The 21,631-nt window shown below is 40.5% G+C and overlaps 1 protein-coding gene and 1 pseudogene across 8 annotated transcripts in view; one reads left to right on the top strand and one right to left on the bottom strand.

The window, feature by feature from the left end:
• Positions 1-21,631, bottom strand: part of LOC110987423 (multiple C2 and transmembrane domain-containing protein 1-like) — a 60,766-nt gene that overhangs the window by 32,428 nt on the left and 6,707 nt on the right. For 4 of the 8 annotated variants that reach the window (XM_022250149.2, XM_022250151.2, XM_022250147.2 and 1 more), the window contains exons 2-3: positions 12,297-12,757; positions 238-592 (exon numbers count right to left, since the gene is read on the bottom strand). In XM_022250149.2, coding sequence (XP_022105841.2) covers positions 238-592; positions 12,297-12,757 — 816 coding nt within the window. Of the gene's footprint in view, positions 1-237; positions 593-8,295; positions 8,649-10,031; positions 10,172-12,296; positions 12,758-13,877; positions 14,075-15,408; positions 15,604-21,631 lie in introns of those variants that run through there. The other 4 variants (XM_022250150.2, XM_087137355.1, XM_022250153.2 and 1 more) reach the window with 4 other exon arrangements.
• LOC147799248 (uncharacterized) lies at positions 992-2,193 on the top strand (annotated as a pseudogene).

Below are 21,631 nucleotides of genomic sequence, written 5' to 3'. Positions count from 1 at the left end.
AAGCCTGCAGAGAAGCCAGCTTACATTAATCCTAACCTTTCTGCATCCTTCCAAATCCACCAGCTAGTTTTTAAAGGATTTTGTAGGATTGAGAATGGTAGGACCCACCCACTGGTAATTGGCTTGATGTCCCCGGGATATCAGTGCAAAGAATGAGCCATTGGTTTCCTGCACACAGGTGAAAGTTAAAGATTCAGGCTCATTGCCAACATTAAAAATGTTTGAGTAAGTGCTTACCACTTCTGTCCCTAATGGCCAGATCGCAGCCTTCCTTGAGATGGATGTCCAATTGGAAGAAGTTGTATTGCTGAAGGAGGGATCGCCAAGATTGAGAGACCTCCCCGACTGGGAGGACGGTCATAGGGAGGTCACCCCCGAGGCGTTCCATCTCCGGCATTGTCCCGTTGGCCGAGCTGTTGGTGTTGGGTGTGGAGTCGTGCTCGCTAATGCTGCTGGGCTGGTAGCCTTCGTCCACGCTGGTTGGGCTGAGCAGTGACTCGTCGTCGGTCACTGAGTCGTGTGCTATGTTGGTTGCTTCCTGCGACCCCCGCGATTTCTTGATCTCTAGAAGTTTCTGCCGGATAATTTGTGGCTGTAATAGAGAGGATTAAAAAGAAAACAACAGCATTACTATTGATGACTTTCCACAGAAAAAGACGCATTTCCAGAAAGTTGATACAATCAGTGGAGAGCATGTAATATAATACCTTTCCTGTATATATACGAATTCAAAGACAGCTGGACCAGTTTTAGATAGACATGTATTTAAAGATACTGTAATATAAAACCTTTTTCCAAATCAGCTTTTCTGATCTAATGACTAACATTTTTTTCCAAGAACAGATGATGTGAAACTTTCAGTGAAACACAAGCAAATTTTAAAAAGCCAATTATATCTTCATATCAGATGGCCCCCCAAAATTGACCTCAATGGACCCTTCCTATGAAATATGCTAATTGCATTCGCGCATGCCCACAAACACCACTGGTTGGCAAGAGCGAAATGTTCATTTGCCAATCCATTGAGGGGGCTGTTTTTTGTTTACATTCTTCCTAGCTTTTTTTTTTCTCATGATGCTGCTGACCTGCTATGTTCCGGGTTGCCCTAGCCGCAAGGCCAAGGGTTTACACGGTGAAAAGACCGTATCATTTTTTCGAAAACAAGCAGCTTGGTAATGTGCAGTTACTAGAGGCTGGCAGTGGGAGCAAAAACATCATGACCAAGTGTGCAGCAAGCACTTCGTTGGAGGATGGCCGAGCAATTGCCCCGAGGCTGACAGTTACCATCCTCTCAAGCTGAACACCTGGCAGATCAACCAAGAGAGCCCACGACAAGCTGCTCGACTTCAACGGGTGACGAAGCGTCGAGAAATCATTGTAATTAGCTATTTTATTTCCTTTTTTTTCTCTGAATTGCACATCTCAGGAAGAATTTTATTAACATGATTTAACGGACTTCATTGATCTGTCCTTACCCCAGTGGTAGGCCTATCAACCATCAGAAAAGGATAGCATGTCCTAAAAAGGCTTAAGAGTCATATTTAGCAGGGAAAACATTGAAGCATATGTACATGTACATGAACTTCGAAAATACCTGGAAACTATCATACATGTACCATTACCAGTCTCATGGGGTTTGTGCACAAGGTGTCAAGTGATATCCATGTGTGGAACTCTTTCTCAAATCTCTTCAAGTTATTGCAAACAATTATTTGACCCAGCAACTGTCATGACTGGGGCTTAAGAGATTCATTTGAATTTTTTTAACTGAATTCTTGGATTGGATCTGTCTTGGTGCCTCGGAGCTTACAGGTCTACACATTATGCTTGACTTTGATATGATCTTCCTGTACATACCCTCAAACTCAATATTTGATAAAATTCATCTTTACGTAGGATGCTGAGGAGAATGAGAAACAGAAGAGAGAAGATGAAAAAAATCCAGCCAGAAAAACATCAGCTGCCCTCAATGCATCACTTCACAGGCACAACTACATGTATTACTCGGCCCCTACCCATGATGGTGATGAATGTACACATGCCCATGAAGTGTGTCAAAGTTTGTTAATTTGTCCAAATATCCTGACATTAAGTAATTATTCAGGATGTCCATTTCCTTGTCATCATGATATTATAGTTAATGAAACCAAGACCAGTGAAATTACAATGGATTCTTGCATGCCAATTGGGTAAAAAGCAGTCAAATGTTCATCCGAAATTGATGAAAAAGTGGTCTCTTCAAAGTCCTCAGCTCAATGTTAATGGCAAACACACTGGAATAAGTTTGTTTGTAATTGACGTGTGTCTGATGAATAGTTTACTTCTCATCTACATGGTTAATGTCTTTGGTAAGAGGGGTAAGGGAGATTTTACTTGCATTTGGAAGTAAGGATATTTATATGACATAGCAATTTACCAGAAATGATGTCACTTGAAACCAAAGAATGGCTGAGGTCAGAGTTTGATCTTGAAATCTTTAATATCCCTTTATTTTAGGCCTGTCATACAAAATAATGATGCAGATTGCCCAGGCCCTACAAGTATCCCTCTCCTGTCGTACCACTGCATGTTTTGGAACTGTCTCATTTACAGACAGCTGCACAGCGTTGAAGAATTGAATCAGACGTGGAGCAGCTACATGTAGGAGTGAAACCTGACTGCTGTGTGGTCTCTGCTGGCAAACAAGTAGCGGATGAATTCTGGCTAGCAGAATATGGGCAAACACCTTGCCAGGGAGGAAAGCAAGGCGATGGGGCGGTAACTACTGCAGGCCATTCTTGAACATTTACCTTTTATAGAGAGATAGAATTATACCATCCTTCCAGTCTGCCTGCGGACCACAACTGCAGTTAATCCATAATCATGTCCCTTACTTTGCCTGTCTTAGGCTATGCATGGAGGTACATATGTAGGAAAAGACCTCCATGGCTTAACAATGTTAACGTTAGCCTACCTTACATCCACGTGTTTGATTGCCCAGTCTGGTGATTTGTACATGTATGACAAATATCCATAGATTGGAAATTTTGCATCCACTTGAAGGGCAACAAAATCATCCAGCCAATTAGGACTGGATGTACTGGACTTACCTGTAGAAGGATCATTTGTGGATCAAAGTGGGAGACAAACTGCATAAAAACTTGATTAGCGCTGATTTCTGATGCCGCTTATTGTCAACTTCATTACCGAACTGAGACGCCAAAGACTTCAAATTTGCCAAAGATAGTTTCTTAAGATCTTTCTCCTTAACCTGATTCACTGTTTTCACAAATTCAGGGAAAATTCAGACAAAACTGTAACTGCTTAGTAAAACCCCAACAAAGTTAAGTGCATTAAAATATTATGCAAAATAAGTCACCTCATTCTTGCCAACCAGTGGTGCTTGTGCGCATGCGTGAGTGCAAGTAGCATGTATCATGGCAAGGGTCCATTAGTTGAGAAACATTCACAAACCTGCACCTGTGCCTTGAGTAGCTAGAATTCTCAATATACAATATGTGCATTTGCACCGAGTACAAAATTCAGCTGAACAGAAAGACACTACAGTGCAATACTAAAAGTCTGATCTGTACCGGTACAGTGTGCATATTCAAGGGCCAGACCAACAACTGTTTTTGGAGCACATCACAAGCAGGTACCAGTACATGAACATGCTGTGTGGTACACTGAAGTACGTACATGTACATGTACATACCTAAATTGTTACCTCTGCAGATAAGAGTTCACAACATTGCTGCACACACACAGTGCTTGCTGGCCGGGGAGTTGGAAAGCAAATTAGAGCTAGTGTTCACTGTACTGCTAGAGAGCCAATTGAATACTGCATACATTCCAGTACATGTACAGTATCTACTGTACATGCCATGTGCATTCATCGTACATGTACACATGACTAACACTATTAATAGTGCCTGGCCGTACCATACGGAAGTACAGGTTTCCAAAGCATTATTATGATTTCACCACGCATCCAAGGCTCAGCGCCTGATGACCTGCCCCAGGGTCAAATAAATTAAACACACATCTCACTCTTCCCCATACTCTGTTGACAAATTCCTCACCGTGTGTGAAAGATCCACCACTATAATTGTTTTGGCTCACCCAGTGTAAAAAACAAGAAGACATTAGTGCTGGAAGGTGTAAACAGCATCGAGAGGGGTATGATGGATGAAGCTGCATGGAAAGCAATTAATGAACTGTAAGAAGTGGTACTAGCAATCGTGGTATGCTCAAAACCAATCACTCAAACAACAAAATCATCCTTAATAAATATGAATCATTCAGCCAACAAAAATTCCTTGTCTTTAATAATACAGGAAAAGGTTTTCAAAACTGCGAGAAAACGTACATGCACTGACCTCAAGGCAGATTTTATCACACAAGAAAGGGTTGGTGCTTTATACACGGTACATCCCCGCAACAGTGCTACTGTGTGTGAAGCAAGCAATTCCAAGCGAGCAGGCTACTGATGAAGGCACATGGACATGTACACAACCAGAATGACCATTCACAAGATGAGGATGACATGGGAGGGTGGAGGTGATGTCACACAGTGAACACTCGAGGGCAGTATTTCACTTTCACTGATGCAGCAAAGTACACTACCATATCAGTAGGCCGACATGCATGACATGTACTGTACATGTACCGTAATTTCTGGGTGCTGTTTGGTTTTACTGATTAAGTTGGTTCCACAGTCCCGTTTGCTCATTCAGAAAACAATTTTCAAATGCCAGTACATGTAATTCATTTATTTTTTCAAAGTCCTGCTGCCCCTGAAACTGTATTGATAGCCCATTATTTTCATTTTCAGCATTTTTGTGGGTTCTCGATGTTGAAACCACAACAACTTATCGGGACTTAATTCAACCACACAAAAATTGCTAGGCTTTTCAAATGGCCAGGCTTTGTCACAAATGTCACTATTTAAGTTTTCTTCCCATATCCTGAACATGTTAGGCTTTTCTCAATACTTCTGTGGGTTTCAGCAGCTGCTCCAAATTCTGTTACATGCCCAGTATCATTATCCAATTACTGTCTGTGTATTTGTCACTTAAGAGGACCCCTACGGGAAGAGCTCAAAAGGCCTTTTGCGAGTTAAACTTGATTAAAATCTGGTACACTGAGTTCTTTAACATCATTCGAATATACCCATTTGAATTCTCCATACAAAAGACACTGTTGCTACATGTAGGTACATGTACTTCATGATTTGGCAAGCTTTTGCCTAGTTACATGTACATTGTACATGTACAAGGCACTGTTCTAAATGGATAAGGGCACAAAGGAACCAGTCCATTCCAGAGATGGTGGTCGCTATGCAAAAGCTTGCCCCGAATCACGAGGAACAGCAACAGTGTCATTAGTCTGGGGAATTCAAATTATAACGTTTAGCGGTATGTGCAATCAGATACATGTAGTTCAGTGTACCGATACCAGATTTTATTTAAATTTAACTCGCAAAAGGTTTGTTGGGTCTAAAGAACTGCATTAGCTACTGGCAGCCTATTTATTTACCCAAACCATCCACTTTTCTAAAAAAGAAATCCACATGGTACAGGTTAATTCACAATGGTACTAGAGGCATTTATTCACAAGAGCAGGCTGCCAGTGATACAACAAAATACCAATGCAGGTGTACACATATGACCCATGTCAATTTGCATCAACAGACAAATTATACATGTACTTAGGGTACAGTTTCATTTGCAATGCATGGTGTGTTTCTATGCAAATGTATCCTGAGTCTTTGCAACATAGATAATTTCTGTAAGGTGGTTCTAAAGGTGGCACATAATCCTGTGCATTAGAAACAAATGTACAAACACAAATGTTTAATGTACATATGTCCACGTACATGTACATCACATCTAAATAAACCATGACAACTTGTGCTTTATATACTAAAACAAAATAAATAATTCAATAGAGTTTACCCCACATTTTTCTCTGCGAAATTGCTTGAACTTCCATCACAGGTACCGGTACTGTTGTGTACATGTACTCGTACACTGATCAATGTGGCATCCCTGGATAGTCAAACTACATGTATACCGGTACATGAACGCATACATGCATGCACACCTGAAGCACTTGGAGCTAACAAATTCAAAATTGTTCTGTAAGAAGGCTATTCAGATTTCTATTTTAATTTCATTACACTCCAAATCTGCTTCATTACCATCAGAAATTCTAAAAATGTGGAGGATGCACATTCGCACATCGTACTCAAATAAAAGCACTTCAGAAAGGAACTGTCAGCTGACAACCGGTAGTTGAATGGTTTACTGTGGTAAGAGTGAATCTGCGGGAAGCAGCTAATTTCATGAAACTTTACACACTGCGTAACTCTATTTCCGCCACATTTTATTGCGGAAGTTGTGCAACAAATAAAGACCGATTTCACAAAACTTACGCACTGCATAAGTCCATGACTTATGCAACAAATTATGGCGTAACTTACGCAGTCAGTTTAAGTGATGTAAGTTGCGCCAAACGAAGCAAAATTGAATGATTTGACTAGCTTATTGTGTTTGGTTAAGCCTCCAGCATCATTGCTGAACTTAACAAGGTTTATAGGAGAAATAAACAACTTTCTTGTAGGAGGGTAATAAAAAACTTGTTTGGCTGTGAGAAAACTGCGAGATTTTTTGTCTGGTTCCGATGAAGAAAAGATGAAAAACTTTTTTCAAAATGGCGGGCCCCCGCAAGCGCCTTTGGAGCTTTGTTTCTAGTGGTTTATCTGAATTATTCAATATGCGACTGTTATGAATTATTCACATTTCTCTAAACCAATCTTGTTTGGGGGGCTAAGTAGTCCGAGCATGTCTAGGCTACTTAAGTTCATGAAGTCACTGCACAACGATGCAGCCTGGTATTTGAAACTTTTCCCATATCCAGTAAGAAGATTGACAAATACGTCTTGACCCTTTAGAACAGCCTTCACGGCCAACATTTGCTGTGGTTTCAAATTGTCGGTCGGAATCCCAAGCTTCGGTGCTGCATGTGTGAGGCAATTCAGGAAGAGATTGTCGTCGAGAGCTTACACCATTGCCGGAAAGGATGCCGTGTTGAATACGCGCGCTATTGTAATGATGAATAATTTATTACATGCACGACAGAGGTGATCATTTTGATTGGTGGAGACTTATGCATACGCATATATACATGTATCATATCTGCTACCGAAACGGTAGCAAATGTAAAGAAAAACATAAGCTACGTGGTGCAGAAACTCCAAAGGCGTGCAGGGCATGCGTGCGGTTCGTCGCATAGTCTTTCTTCATGCGTTGGTTTGCTGCTTAAACTAGTCTCCTCCAGCTCCTCACTCTTGAGCGACTATCCATTTCGCCGCGGGCGCCTTGATCAAAGGCTACGATCTGGACTGGCGTAAGGTCCCGATGAATTTCAGGCAGATGGCCGCGGTCATTTCCAGAGAATGACATCTCATTTACATGTACATGTACTTTACCCATTTTTCTCTGTTCTTGTGCTATAAAGCCCCCGATTATGGCCACAAGGTCAAGAAACTCTGGGGGAATGAGAGCAGTATTATGACATCATCAAATCGATAGATTTGTTTGTCCTCCTCATCGACACATTTTTTTAAGGCCAAGTGTTGTCACGGTGGAAATGAACTCCCAAATGCAAAGGAGAGCTGCCAAGTTAGTCATTTATGGGTAATAATGACCAATTACCTGTTTAACAAACTTTTTCCATAAAGGCAATGTGATTGCTCTTTAAAACTTTGTGTGGCCTGTTTTTACTACGCAGCATCCCCCTACAGGTGGAGATACACGGACGGTGCAATCTTCATACAAGCACCAGGTGCTTGATTGAAATGGTTTCCATACCAGCTTCTCTCTTATTCTTGGCTGGTAATGGATTACAGATACATGCACACTCAATTGTGCGTAGTAGATGTAGGTTGCCCCCAAATAACCCATGTTACCAGTACATGTACAAATTTGGGGATTAACCCTTGTCCCGTTTGACTGTTTTTGACTCTTTTTGCAAGATTGGGGAAGGTATGTATGCATGTCGTGTCTATCGGTGTGTATGGTGACTGTTAGTGCTTTGCACTATGAGCATGATACTCCATCAAAAGTGTGACGAGAGTGCTACAGTTTCTGGCACAGTGACAGAGTTTGCAGGATGCCTGCAGGACAGTTCCATCTTACAGCAAACATGACAACAAGGTTGAAGTTACCGGCAGTTTACTTGGCACACAGACAGAAGCATGAAAGTGCATAACAACCTGTACACGTATGAAAGCAAAAAAAAAAAGTCACTCACCAGAAAACTCAGCCCCAGGAGGAAGTCAACCAAAGTCATTTTATGTCAAACCCCGGCGTCAACCTTTCAAACACGCTGTTCACACCAAAGTTGTCAATAAAAATCCAGCCAGTGGGTGAGTTACATGTACACGTACATGTACTTGATAGCCCGATACTGTGATCCAATGGTTTTCCCTGTGCAAACTACATGTACCTCCACCAGACCAGCCCATGATATCTGGCACTACTGTACCAGTAAGAAAAAACAACCTGATTCTACGCAACACTAATTTCACGAGACTAACAGAATGGTAAAACCTGCCCCAGAAGGACTTTTGGTATTCGAGTCTGCTTGAAATGGTGAAGCCACACATACATATGAGACATCTGTTCAGCTCGTCACCAGGCTGCACGGTATTTGCATTACTTGCGTATTTGCATAAAGGTAGAAGTTGCTGGTATACATGTTATTAAGACAACGCGTGGTGCATGTGATGTGTACCGGTACTGTACAGAAAAACTGTGTATACGTGCAAACAGTATGCACAGCGAATCATTACACTGAATGGATACAGCATGCAGGTCATCTGAAGTGCTTCATACGATGTTTTGTTCAACAACAGCATATGGTGCACGTACGCATGTACTGTCATTAGCTCTTATAACGAATGATGTAGATATTTATAATGCACATTGTACATGTACATGTACATACAAACATACACGTACATGTAGGCCAACATGTACAGTTGTACCTGTAGTGTTTTATTGTGTTTATTTAAAAAAACTCACAAATGAACCCCTAGTACGACCGAAAAGCTTTTAAAAACACATTCTCCCAAGAATATTGGAGACGTGTCCTATCATTTTCGCATTAAATTGCTTGCAAAGGTTCGATCAAAACTGAATATTCCAAGATCTGAACTACCGATAAGAAGTTGTGAGAAGAGACAACTGCTGAATATCAAATGGTCAATTTCTGTTTCATCATTCAAAGCTCACTTTTGTTTTAATTTTCAGGGGGCAAATATGTGACCAGCAGCTCAATTTCAAATTATATTTTTCAAGGCGTTACTCCTTCCTAGCCCATCAAGAAACCAACAAGTGTGGGATTTTATGTATGCCTGTAATTCATCTTTTATTAAGGAGATGATGTCTACTATACAGAGCAAATACTGAATACAAACGTGGCACCAAAGACAAGGTAACCAGCATAAAAGGACCAATTAGCCTTGAGCAGGGGACAAGTCACACAAGAGAAAAATAAATTGTCACAAGGTTTTTGATGAGAGACAAATTTTGCTGGTATACATGTACTTGTAACTCAGAAAGAAATGACAGACAAAATACAGTACACCAGGGCTAAAAACCTCCCCCCCACACTAAAACTTTGAAAACAGATTACACACAAGGGACAAAGAGGGATTATGCTAGAAAAAAGGGCTTTTTTAAAGTATGGAAGGGAATCCGAATCAAAACCGAACATTTCTGAGAATTTTTATCATAACCAGCCTCATGGGCCACAGGCCAATGATAAATTTTTTTCCAAAAGCACTAATGCTCTCTTGGAAGAATCCAAGATTTGGCTCACAGGTGTAGTTTCAAAATAGGAAACTACACGTAGTCATTCTTTCCTCTTTTGAACCCGCTTAAAATCCAAGAAAAACTTTACATTGTCCTTTATGTCTGCAACCAGTTACCAGCACAGAGCCCCTGTCATTGATTAACTTGATCAAATCTAAAAAAGATTCTCACCTGTTTAAATCGAAAAATTATGGCACTGCGCAACCATGGCAATGGATTCAAACTTTTGGTAGTCCACCATCTCAGTCTAATCCACATGTATCGTTCTGATCAACATTATCAAGACACACAGAGCAAGTGCAGATGGATCATTCCATTTCCTGACAGACAAAAAAGATCTGACCAACGTGTACCTACACCCACATGTAGGTAGCCTTCATCACACCAACAAGGTCAACTCGTCCTTGAGACAACCCCCATGTGTAGTTTGTATGTACGTGAAAACATGTACATCCACCTTCAATGCATAAGCACACACTGAACACAAGCTTACACAAGCTTACACGGTACCAAGCATTTCAACATGTGAAATTTCCTGAGCAATTATCAATCTTAAAAGCCTTTTACCCTGTCGGCCAGTAAACACAGCTCTCTGTTAATATGCCTCCCTGGACTACTCAAAATGGCCAACACGATTGCACCCTGCCTCTCAAAAACCGGGAGGAAGATTCATCCGTGCATCAAGACACATCCTCTGTACTGAGCATCTACATAATCCCACCTCCAGAGACGGCTGTCTGAGGGCATTAAACAACCCAGACTAAAAGCTTTCTCCTGTTAGCCGATGTGCAAGAGTGACCACTTTCAACTGATGAAATGACACCATAACATCAAATTGGTTCTGGCTGTCAAGGGAATTTACTTGAGAAAAAAATAATGGCATGGCAAACAAAAAATTTCCTGATGTTTACACAACGGGGGGTAAGGAAAAAGACATGTCAACTTGGTCTGCAAGAAATATATGTACACATGTACTGCCCTTCTTTCAGCTCATCTACACATACACGTATGAGTTCATAACCTGTTTGAAACTGCAATTTGGTGCATTTCCAAATTAAGATTGACATACTGATGTACATCCACATTAGCCAAACTCGGTGAGAATTTTAGAAATTGCTGAATTTTTTTATGACTGAAGAGGACTTTCATCAAGAATACAATGTTCAGAATCTTTTAGTAAAATTCTTGAAAATTAATATACAACATGGCCAAAACGCTATTAAAAAACTGTACAGGTATATGTGAATGTATACAGCATACACGTACATGTACCTGACTGCCGTATTGCTGAAATACACAGAACTTGTAAATAAATATCCACAACTTTGCCACAAGAGGGCGCTATTTCTTTGCCTTTGCCTCACTGTAGAAAAAGCCAATGAAGCCAACACTGAGTGGCAACATGAACCAGTAAAGTTTTCTGTTATTAAATTCCTTAGGTTTTCTTTACACCAAGTGTGCAACTGGTCTCCCATTTCCATTCTCTTCAGCAGTTGAATGATACAGGTAGCTTTCAGAAATTCTCTCATTTCAATTGAACCACAACAAATAAAAGTTGTCCCCCTTTTTAATCGATTGTTTTATATTCAAACCAACCGTCCCTCTCCCACATTCCATTGGGTCCAATAATCAAGAGCAGCGAAAGACTGTGTTCATTATTTTGAGAAACTCTCGTTTCCTGGTTCAAATGAGGTAAAAAAAATCCTTGATCTAGGCACATGTAAATTGGACCTCACCTCAAATGATGACTCAACATTAAAAAGCTGAGAGTCAGGTGCAGTCACATACATGTACATGCTGGTATATTGTGAGTTGTACCGGCTGGTGCCTTTCTTTTTTCTAACAATGGCTTTAAAGAAATACCCATCCTCGGGATGAATACTAGTACATGAACCTGTTTCCTGGTGGACAGTTTTAGTGAGATTTCGTGTTGACAACTCGATTTTAAATCCAATTCCAAGAAGCACGGAATGATTGCATGTGAATTTAGCGGTATGTGTCCTATGTAAAGTGTTTCTACCAGTACCATGTACCCCTCAATGACAGAAATGGCGGAGATTCAAACTCTTCGGTAGGCACACACCAGCTCCTCTCAAACAAACATGCAACGTGGTTGTGCACAATGAGTCAAAAAGTTAGGGAGGCAGCTGAAGCCTGACGGAGGGGTGACGTGAGATCAAGCTGGTTCCTAGTCGCCAGGACCAGTCACACTGTGTTCCAATTCATTTTATTTGCCAAGTGCTGCATACTAGGCAATGCAAGTACAACTTCAATGGACTGGTGATGATTTAAATGTGTTATTACTGACAGGGAATTAATGCATGGAACCAATCGCTGCGCATTAAAATATGCAGATTAGTAAAGTATGCGTACATGTACATGTACTCAGTACACGCTCTTACTAATTCAATATCTAAGAAGCTCTGGTTTACTTACTGATTCTTCAAGCCTGGATATTTCAACATCTTCCTTGTTTTCAAAAGTTCCTTTGGATTTTCGATGGAGTTTCTGATCTTCAAACGACAGGCTTTTCTTCTTAGTACTTCTCTTGTTCCTCTTCATCCCACCATTTGCCATCATCGTTAAGTCCGTCTCGCTGTGACAGGTGTTCTTAGAGCTGAGGCAGGACCCTCGTGGCAGTGAGGTATAGTCTGAGTCCGAGTCCTGCGATTGCTCGGAGGGGTTAATGGACAGGCAGGAGCCGCCCACGTCCGCCGAGGCCCGACGGTCTTTGCTGTTGCCCCGGAGTGAGTTCCATCGTCGCATTGGGTTGGTCTTCTTCTTGAACGTCTTCCAGAGGCTGCGTCGCTTGTGCCGGTCCAGGGCAGGCTGGGAGGTGGAAAGGGAGCCCCTGTGTGGCTCGTCTAGCTCATCGGTGCTAGACATCCTGGCATCCTCTAAAAATGAGAACATAACATCCAGAAAAATGGTCCAAGATCAGACTTCCACAAGCTACCAGTAAATGTACACGTCTGTATCCTGGATGGCAGCCAGGAATACCGGCCAAAACACATACAGACAACTGCATATTCCTACATTCCTCACCTAATGAAGCACTGACCAAAATTTACACCCGACATGCATGATAATAACACATGCCACTATGCATGAGCAGTAATGTATGTAATTTGTATGTCATTTCTTTATTGGAATACAAACAAGGCTAGACAGGCTAAAAACTCTGAAAACTGCTGATTTTGTCGGGCAACTGTTAATTCCAAGGCCAGTGATGCAGTCAATATGGCACTATAAGATCGCTATCAAGAGCCTAATGAAGTGTGCATATGTACAGTACATGTAGCCGATGGGAAAGTACACGTTAAATAGAAATATCATGCCATACACTGGGGTACACTGTACCCTCCTAACAGGCTGCAGGTCTACTGCTAATGTCATAACAAGGGACTGGAAAGGATGGAGCGACCAAGGACTTTATGGAGCAACTACAGATGACACAAACATTGCAGCATGCATGTGTAATGATGAATTAATGATGATAATCAAAGTATGCGCAAGTTAGTGTTTGTGTAATAGACAGCTGCACCAGAGTTTTGACTTAACACTACAATGGCATTCAAGTGGTCTTTCAAAATGACTGCTGTTGTAGAATTTTCAGGATGCCTGGAGCTTGTGTATGGAATCCATAGCTGCCTCAAACTCCCTTTGCCCCAAAGTGCTAACACGGCCCCCATCAAAGAAGGAAGCAAAACAATAAGTGACATTAGAAAAACGTTTAAGACATTTAAAATAAACTCAGAAAAGCAGTCCTTGTGATCTGGTCATCTTACATATACATGTATGTGACTGAAATTTTAAAACAAAATCCAAGTAATCCATCAAAATCAGTCAGCCTAGTTTTATAAGGGTACCTCAGACATTTCTCATGAAATTACATGTACTTGTACACATACGGGTTCAGGGCAGAAATTATGAGTTCCTGCACGTTATCAAAGTATAGTGCATGTATGTCCATAACAAACTGAACCACATGAGATAACCAGACAGACTCAAACTCACCTCATTACAGTAGGGATGTACATGCATCAACATTCAAATGCAAACTACCTGTACACTGTACATGTACGCACAATCATTCTCATCTGTGCATGTGCGAGCTTTCGACAGAAAATCAATTTCAAATTTCAATTGAATTTTCAAGTTCATGGCAGCATGAGACAAATGAGAGCGGGGATGTGCTGCAACAGTTATCATATTGAAGGTTACGCATCAACTGCAATGATTCTTTCTACATGTAGCACGGATAATGTGGAGGATGCCAGGGCACATGACCTTTGACTTATAGATTAATCAATGACAAATGCTACAATAGATCAGCCAACTGCATTGCTCTGTACAATGTCGCTCTCTGTATTATTGGTAACAGCTCTTGAATGCTTCGGCTTGCTGTTTGAAAGAGTCACATGGATACACGTACTGCACCTGATTTCCTTATTCGCCAAACATGATAACATTTTGGGTTTCCTCTGAAATCGAAAGATTTTTAATACGTTCTGACATTGGTAAAGACCGTCTCAATTTACACGTATGGCTGTACACATGTAGGCATTACAATAATCCCCTTTTTCTTCGCCAAGCTAGATGCCTTCGAGAGTATGGCAGACTTTTTAAGAACAGGGAGCACAGACATTAGATGTGCCCGTAGGTGGGCACCATAAATTGGCATTTTCTTAATTCTAGTTTGTTTTGTAAGAAGATAAAGGTTCTTTGTATTTTTCTACTGATACATGTAGGTCGGGCCATGAAGCCTGACGCTACTATAATTTTTGTTGTGTTTTTGTTTTCCTTATTACAACCTGCAAAATATAATTTCAATCCTCCTGACAGATGAAAAATTCAATGAGAAGATTCTACTGACTGGGAAATTAACTTTAAATTAATGCAACAAAATTACCGTACTGCTTTTGCAATGTTACAAGTATCAGTCGTAAATTTCTGATGGAGTTTTCATATACTTCAAGCCCTGAACGAGTGATTGTACAAATTTGACTTGCATAAATGTAGGTTGAGTCAAAATATTTCCTGTTGGTGTCTCTTTGTTTTCACAGGCTACCGTAGCTCGCTGCCAGGAGGCTAGCCTCCAGGGCACACATCATAAAACAAGACATTTATGACTGGCCCCACATGCCTCATTGCTTTTTATTCTTTGACCAGCAATTCCTAACCAAGGTTTGCTTGCAACGTGTCAAACACCTGAACATTGTACACATCCTACATGTACATGCACGTTGCCTTTTCAAATTTTTTCTTGAACAAATACTAAACTGATGTGTAATTTAAAAAGGCATGTATGGAATCCAACTGACATACCTGTACATGTATGACAAGCCCATGTCACAGGAAACAAACTTGATGAAGTCTTTGTCATGGGAGTATTTATGATATTTACACAATCAAAATATGAACATTATTCAATCTGAAAAGAACAAATTTTGTCCTGTTTAAACACTGAAACGTATTGGTGGCTTGTTACTGAAGAAAACACATCTAAAATGTACATGTACATACATGACCAATCCACTGTACTCACTATTCCATATTTTCTGTCTTGTGCTCTCCTCGTCATGCTTCTCCATCGTAGAGCACTACATGTGAATTAATGACTCCTTAGCCTAACGAACTGTGACGTGCATACAGCGAGGGTGTCTTCATGTCGCCGTAACGACGGAAGACAAATGAGCAGAGTTGGGCTAACATAACCAGCAATGCATGCAGTTGCAGTGCTGGGTTAATTAATAATTCACTTGAGATGGGGCTTGAGTCCATGCAGTATCTATGCGGACAGGAGGCTCACAGTGCCCACAGTCTGAACACAATTGTCTGAACTTTGGTCAGCACAGGGGAGTCCACTCACCAACCCGTGTCATTTGGCATCGCCATATAGTCAACATAGGGTAGGCACGTCCTGACCACCCAACAGCAAAAACCTCTTTTGTGAGGTTCTTATGCTATTGGACTTAAAGTTAAAGGGGATCCAACAGGTATAAACACGAACTGAGCAAACAGTTTAGAGAGAAGATTATCAAGTGTAAACAAAATTAAACTTGGGCCATTTTTCCACTCATGGAAATCAAACTAAAGCTCATGTACATGTACATGTTTGTGTACAGCGGATAAATTCTTGCAGTAATGCTAGAGTTACATATCGGTATTTCCAAATGATGTACATATAAGAACTTCATGAATGACTTACAGAAAAAAACTAGACATGTATGATGTAGTTTTGCAAAGGGCAGCTTTCCTGCAGACCATTTTCAACTCCTCTTGTGAGAGAATATCAAAACCGTGTGCTGGTCTGCATTGTTACACATGTATGAACAAGAACAAAGCTTGTAATGATTGATTTATACAAGAACTCAAGTGTGCGCACAACCACCTGCAACACGCAAACATGAAGATGTTTCTACCGTACATGTACATGTTTGTATAATGCCATGCCACCTGCACACGTTTCTTTGTGTGGCATGTACACGTACTGTACATGTAAGGCACATACATGTACATGTACATCACATGTAGCCTGCAGTGATTCAATCACTGCAAGTCAGTGTGACAGACAAGTGAAGCCCTCGACCTTCCCAGTTTCAAGTTGATTAGCAATCAGCCTCCAAGATGCATTACATGAACACTATCCAGTAGGCAGTGCATGTACATGTAGGGTAACGACAGGCTGGTTACTGTACTGTACATGTATACTGGTATCAGTCCATAACTTTACACTTCATGAATACGCATAGTATACAAAAGGTAAGGAAATCGCACATTAAAACATCCCAGTACATATACGTCTCCCCCAGTCACTGACAGCAGTTCTGACTCTGACAAATTTATCCATGGTTTGGAACCAGGAATTTTGGAACCAGGAAAGGTCAGTGCTTGAGTAGTGATCAAGGCACATCCCTGCCTGTAAAACCATGGGTTCAAATCCCACTCAGGGTGGGTTCATAATTGGCACAAAATAAACAATAATAAATTCCTGCCATGAATTTGCAGGTTGAACTTACAGTACCTCCAATTCAGGCTAATTCACTGCAAATGCTTTTGGAGCGAAACTTTGCTCTGTTTTGGCATTTGCCCGAACCGTGAATCAACCCTGTGAATTGTATTCTCTAAGGCTTGTGCAAACTACATGAACCCGATGTCAGAGAAGACTTTATTATTATTGTTATGGTGCTTTATTCAATCATCATTGCAGTCAAACAGGCTGAATTCCACATGATTTCACAAGGATAATATTAAACACAGGAAATTGTATACAAAGATTTAAATTACAAAACAAATAAAAATACAAAGGCAAAAATCAAGAGTGAACCTCCACGGTAATTAGCCCACTGGACAATGTGATGGCCATACTGGAGGTTTAAGGAACCCTCCATCCTCATACAACAAGCCTCCAAGCACCGCTAGGAAGTGAGAGGGTTTGCCAAGGTTGGTCAAACTCAATGTACATGTACGTGTACACCCTATCCTACATATTGCCAAACTAGTCTTTTCTAAATATACTTTTTTGCATATTTACATCCATGCACTGAATTTCGCTCTTATCACTATTTTGACTACTTAAGTCAAATAATAATTGATATGGTGCAAAAGCAGGTTAAACGACTTCAACATGCATTACATACAGGTCTAGTCCATGTACCGATACCGGCAAAGTTGGTCATATTTACCCATCAAACACACATTGACATCTGTTAGCCAGGGTGTTTCCAATGAAGAGCGAGTAAATCAAGCGAAAAACTGAACAACTGGCTCTCCATTTTTCAGATGTTAAACCTTACTTTGCAAGAAGTCTTTCTTTTAAACCAATTCAAGGTTATTTTACAAGAGTGATACTTATGCCTTTCTTCCGCTCAATTGCACACGCCCCGCCACTTTGTGTAAGTTAACAAAGTCTGTAGAAAGTTCATCCTTTATTGACGACACCTGTGGCCTCCAGAGACACATTTGAACAATTAACACTGAAAAAGGAAGAAATTTCTTTGTGCGAGTGAACTATTTATTTAAAGTAGTGTTTGAGAAGCTGGAAAATCAGATTTTTGAAGATTTTGTGAATTAACTGGCAATTTGTTTGATTCTGTGCTGAGAGCCTTTGAATTTTAAATGCTTCAACGCATACGGGAGAATTGATGAATGGGAAACACTGGATCTGTAACAACAAAAACCAACGACAAACTTCCTAAACTAGAGAGGCCAATCCAAGGTTGATGTTTGAATTATGGAAATTAAACAGTTTCAAAAGGACTTTTTCTTTGATGGATGATTCTGTCATGGCCCGGCAGTTCAATAATGTCAGATCTCTTGCATGCATTCAGAGCTATGGACTATACTGACTATTTTTCTCCCAGGCTGTGACTTTGCATTCCTGGATTAGTGATTGTCAGCCCAAGATAATGCCAACAATAAGTCATTTTTTCCCAAGCTACATGTATTAGTATGTTTCAAAATTTTGCAGGTGGTGGACAGATGTTGAAGTCTGTGCTTTCTTCACTGCTAAAATCATGACCTGGTGAGTTCCATATTATTTGTCGGGGTTCTGACGTTTTTAATTAGTTGTGTTTTCTACTGGGTTTATGACCTGTCATATGTACAAATATTCCCATGAGAAATTTCACCACCGAAATGGTTAGAATTAATTTCTGCATAATCCATATCTGGAAATAATATCCAATGGTACGGTAAGTGGCAAGTACATTCTTGGAAGTTGAAACATCATATCCCACGGTTCCTCTGAAATCAAGGTTCAGGGCCAGGGCCAAGGTTCTTGGCTGTTGAATTCTGTGAGAGTTGGTAGGGTGTGTGTTACTTACTATACAAATATTTTGCAGCATTTGTCCACTGTTCAGTCTCCCACTGATGGATGGATGGATGGATGGATGGATGGATGGATGGATGGATGGATGGATGGATGGATCGATCGATCGATCGATCGATCGATCGATCAATCAATCAATCAATCAATCAATCAATCAATCAATCAATCAATCAATCAATCAATCAATCAATCAATCAATCACTCACACATACAATTCATGACAAGTTAAATTTTATAACTTCGTCCTGACAAATAGATGAAACCGTTTTTTTTACTGTACCATACCTGCATACATGTAATATTGAGCAGACTTCCAACCTCTCATCAATCGTTGTACACATCCATTGATCAACTTTGCTTTTGCCATGACCTGACATACAGTAATACCAATATGGAAAAATCGCTGGCCCTGTATTCAGTGTGTGGACCTTGTAAAGCTAAAGGGTTCATGGACATAGAATTGTTTGTTTGTGTTTGTGCAAGCGACCAACACTAATGCATAGGATGCTGACCTTGAATGCTCAGTAAATAGCAGCGATCAGAAATTGGCTATTGTAGCAAGAATTGTGCATGTGGCCAGTGTGTGGAGGACCATACTAGACTCAATTTGTCTTATTTTGATAAATTTGTCCTGCTTTCAGACGATGGCTGTCCATCGCTACAATACAAGACATGCACATAAAATAGTTATGAAATGTTTCTAGCGATAATGTCTGTTGGCACTCCATGCCTTTTGACACACATACATCATTTGGTTTGAAATGACAACTTTTCAAATGACAGGACCTTTGCATACAATGTACACCGTAGAGCCCAAGATAATTATGAGCCCTTGGACACAAAAATCCTTGAAAAGCAAAGGTTCGTGTGTGTAAATTGTTTTCTGAATAAAGTCTATTTAGTCTGGCACTCCTTACTAGTTTCATCTCAAAATTAGAAGGGTGAAATAAATATTCAGGATCTCCTAAACGTTTGCATCGTTTGAACTGAGCATTTTGCCATTTTAGGTGCAGACTCAACATCGCATTGCGTCATGTGCCAATAAATGTTTATTTTCTCAGAGCAGACAACTCTTTGGTCTGGGGAATTACCACACGTGCAGATCATGCTAATAGGTACCACTCTGTTATCAAGAGCCTAATACTGCTACATGTAAATATCAAAGTCACTTTGGAAGGGACATACCAGTAATGCACAAAGGAATCTTACAGCACAACAATTTGGTTGGCTAACGCCAAGGTCTACGCAGAGATAACATGCCTGTCCAACTATGTGTATAGCAAAGAATGCCAGTGCAGGCAGTATGTGCCTCGGCATGTGCCAAAGTCATTTCCTTTATCAACAACTCCTGCTTGCATAGTTTTATTTGTGCCATGGATGAAATACCAGTCTGGCATATTTCTGGATGAATTCCATCAGGTGTGAGCAAGAAACTATATGACAGAGAAGGCTGAGAACTTTTTATAGAACTTTGTTGACTATAGTTGGGCCAGCCTAACTACATCACAATAGTTAAGTATAACTGGGGCTCATGCAAGGCATATCATCCAGTTTGAACTTAACTTGAGTTTTTCAAGTTTGTTCCAAGATATTAGAAATGTGTAAAGCAGTCTAGGGGAAAAAATGGTCTGGCACGGTTTCCATTACATTTCTAGTTTTCTACCAGCATTTTTTTTGCAAGTAATAAACTAATATGACAGATGAGTGCTGTCATGAACTCTCAACCATCAGTTGACATGGACATGATTCACATACAACATCGAATTATTACCATTGGGTGTTTGGTAAGAGTTCCATACACGTACACTACAGGCATGAATAATTTTTTGCTAAAATGATATCAGCCAGCAGAAAACAATAACATGTCCTAAAATGTCAAAATTAAGTATTTCCTTACAAAATAGCATTTGTGAAGTTAGTTTCATACATGTACGGTTTGTGCACAGGGCGTCAAGAGATGTTTGGGTATGTACAGAGCATAAAACAAGGCATTCGTTGCTCTATGGTGTACATGTACCAGGTGCCTCTTTCTTACAGTTCAATAGGCCAAGTTGTAGTACCCGGTAAGTACTGGGGGAATAGCTTTCCCTAGAGCTACAGGTAGTAAAACCCCAAAAGTGCTAATTTCAGGAGCACACATTCAACAGAAAGATTGTCCTCTTGTGTATAAAGTAGATGACCCAATGACGCACAGTGAGCATGGCAAATCAGTCACAATATCGTGACAGGATTGTACCATGGCATTATGCTGCATTCACTGGACAGCATTTTTGTGCCTATAACTTTCTCATGTATTTGAAGCCCATCTATCTTTCTCTCCACTTTTGCACTTGTTACGCACCAACAATGCTGACTGCATAACCCCCCCCCCCATAGCATGTACAGTAATTAACGGGACATCACAGTTGAGCATACTCAACTTCCTGGTTATTCAGCAGAATCAAATAAAACAGTGCAATAAACCAATTAATGAGGCAGGCTGTTTTTTTAATTTTTTACACATTTTTATGGCCATGATTGGGGTGACTTTACTGAGTTCTTCTTGGAATCCATCTTTCTTTTACTTACAATTTCCATTTCTCTTATTTTAACCCTAACACTCCTCAGTCCTCCAACAGGTGAAGGATTGAGGAGGGTTAGGGTTAATCTCAACACAATTTCACAATACTTGCTTGCCAATGTCCTTTCTCTCCAAAGTATTTCTCTCCAACCATGCCAACTGAAGTTGTATGATGCTAATTGTGTGGACACAGTGGGGCACTGACAACTTGAGGTATGTGGAAGCGTGGATGCCTTGCCGCGCCGATGAACACACTCTATTATTTCTACCTCCATGGCCTAACAAAAGTTTTTGCCCCACTCCAATTTACAACTTCACATGGGCATTTCTAGATGTACATTGTGTCATATGGGTACTTACTGTAACTCGCAGCCAATT

Source organism: Acanthaster planci, linkage group LG05, assembly GCF_054643075.1.
Source record: "Acanthaster planci isolate LZ-2023a linkage group LG05, COTS_SCS, whole genome shotgun sequence".
NCBI lineage: Eukaryota > Metazoa > Echinodermata > Asteroidea > Valvatida > Acanthasteridae > Acanthaster > Acanthaster planci.
This window is presented reverse-complemented; position numbering and strand designations above follow the sequence as displayed.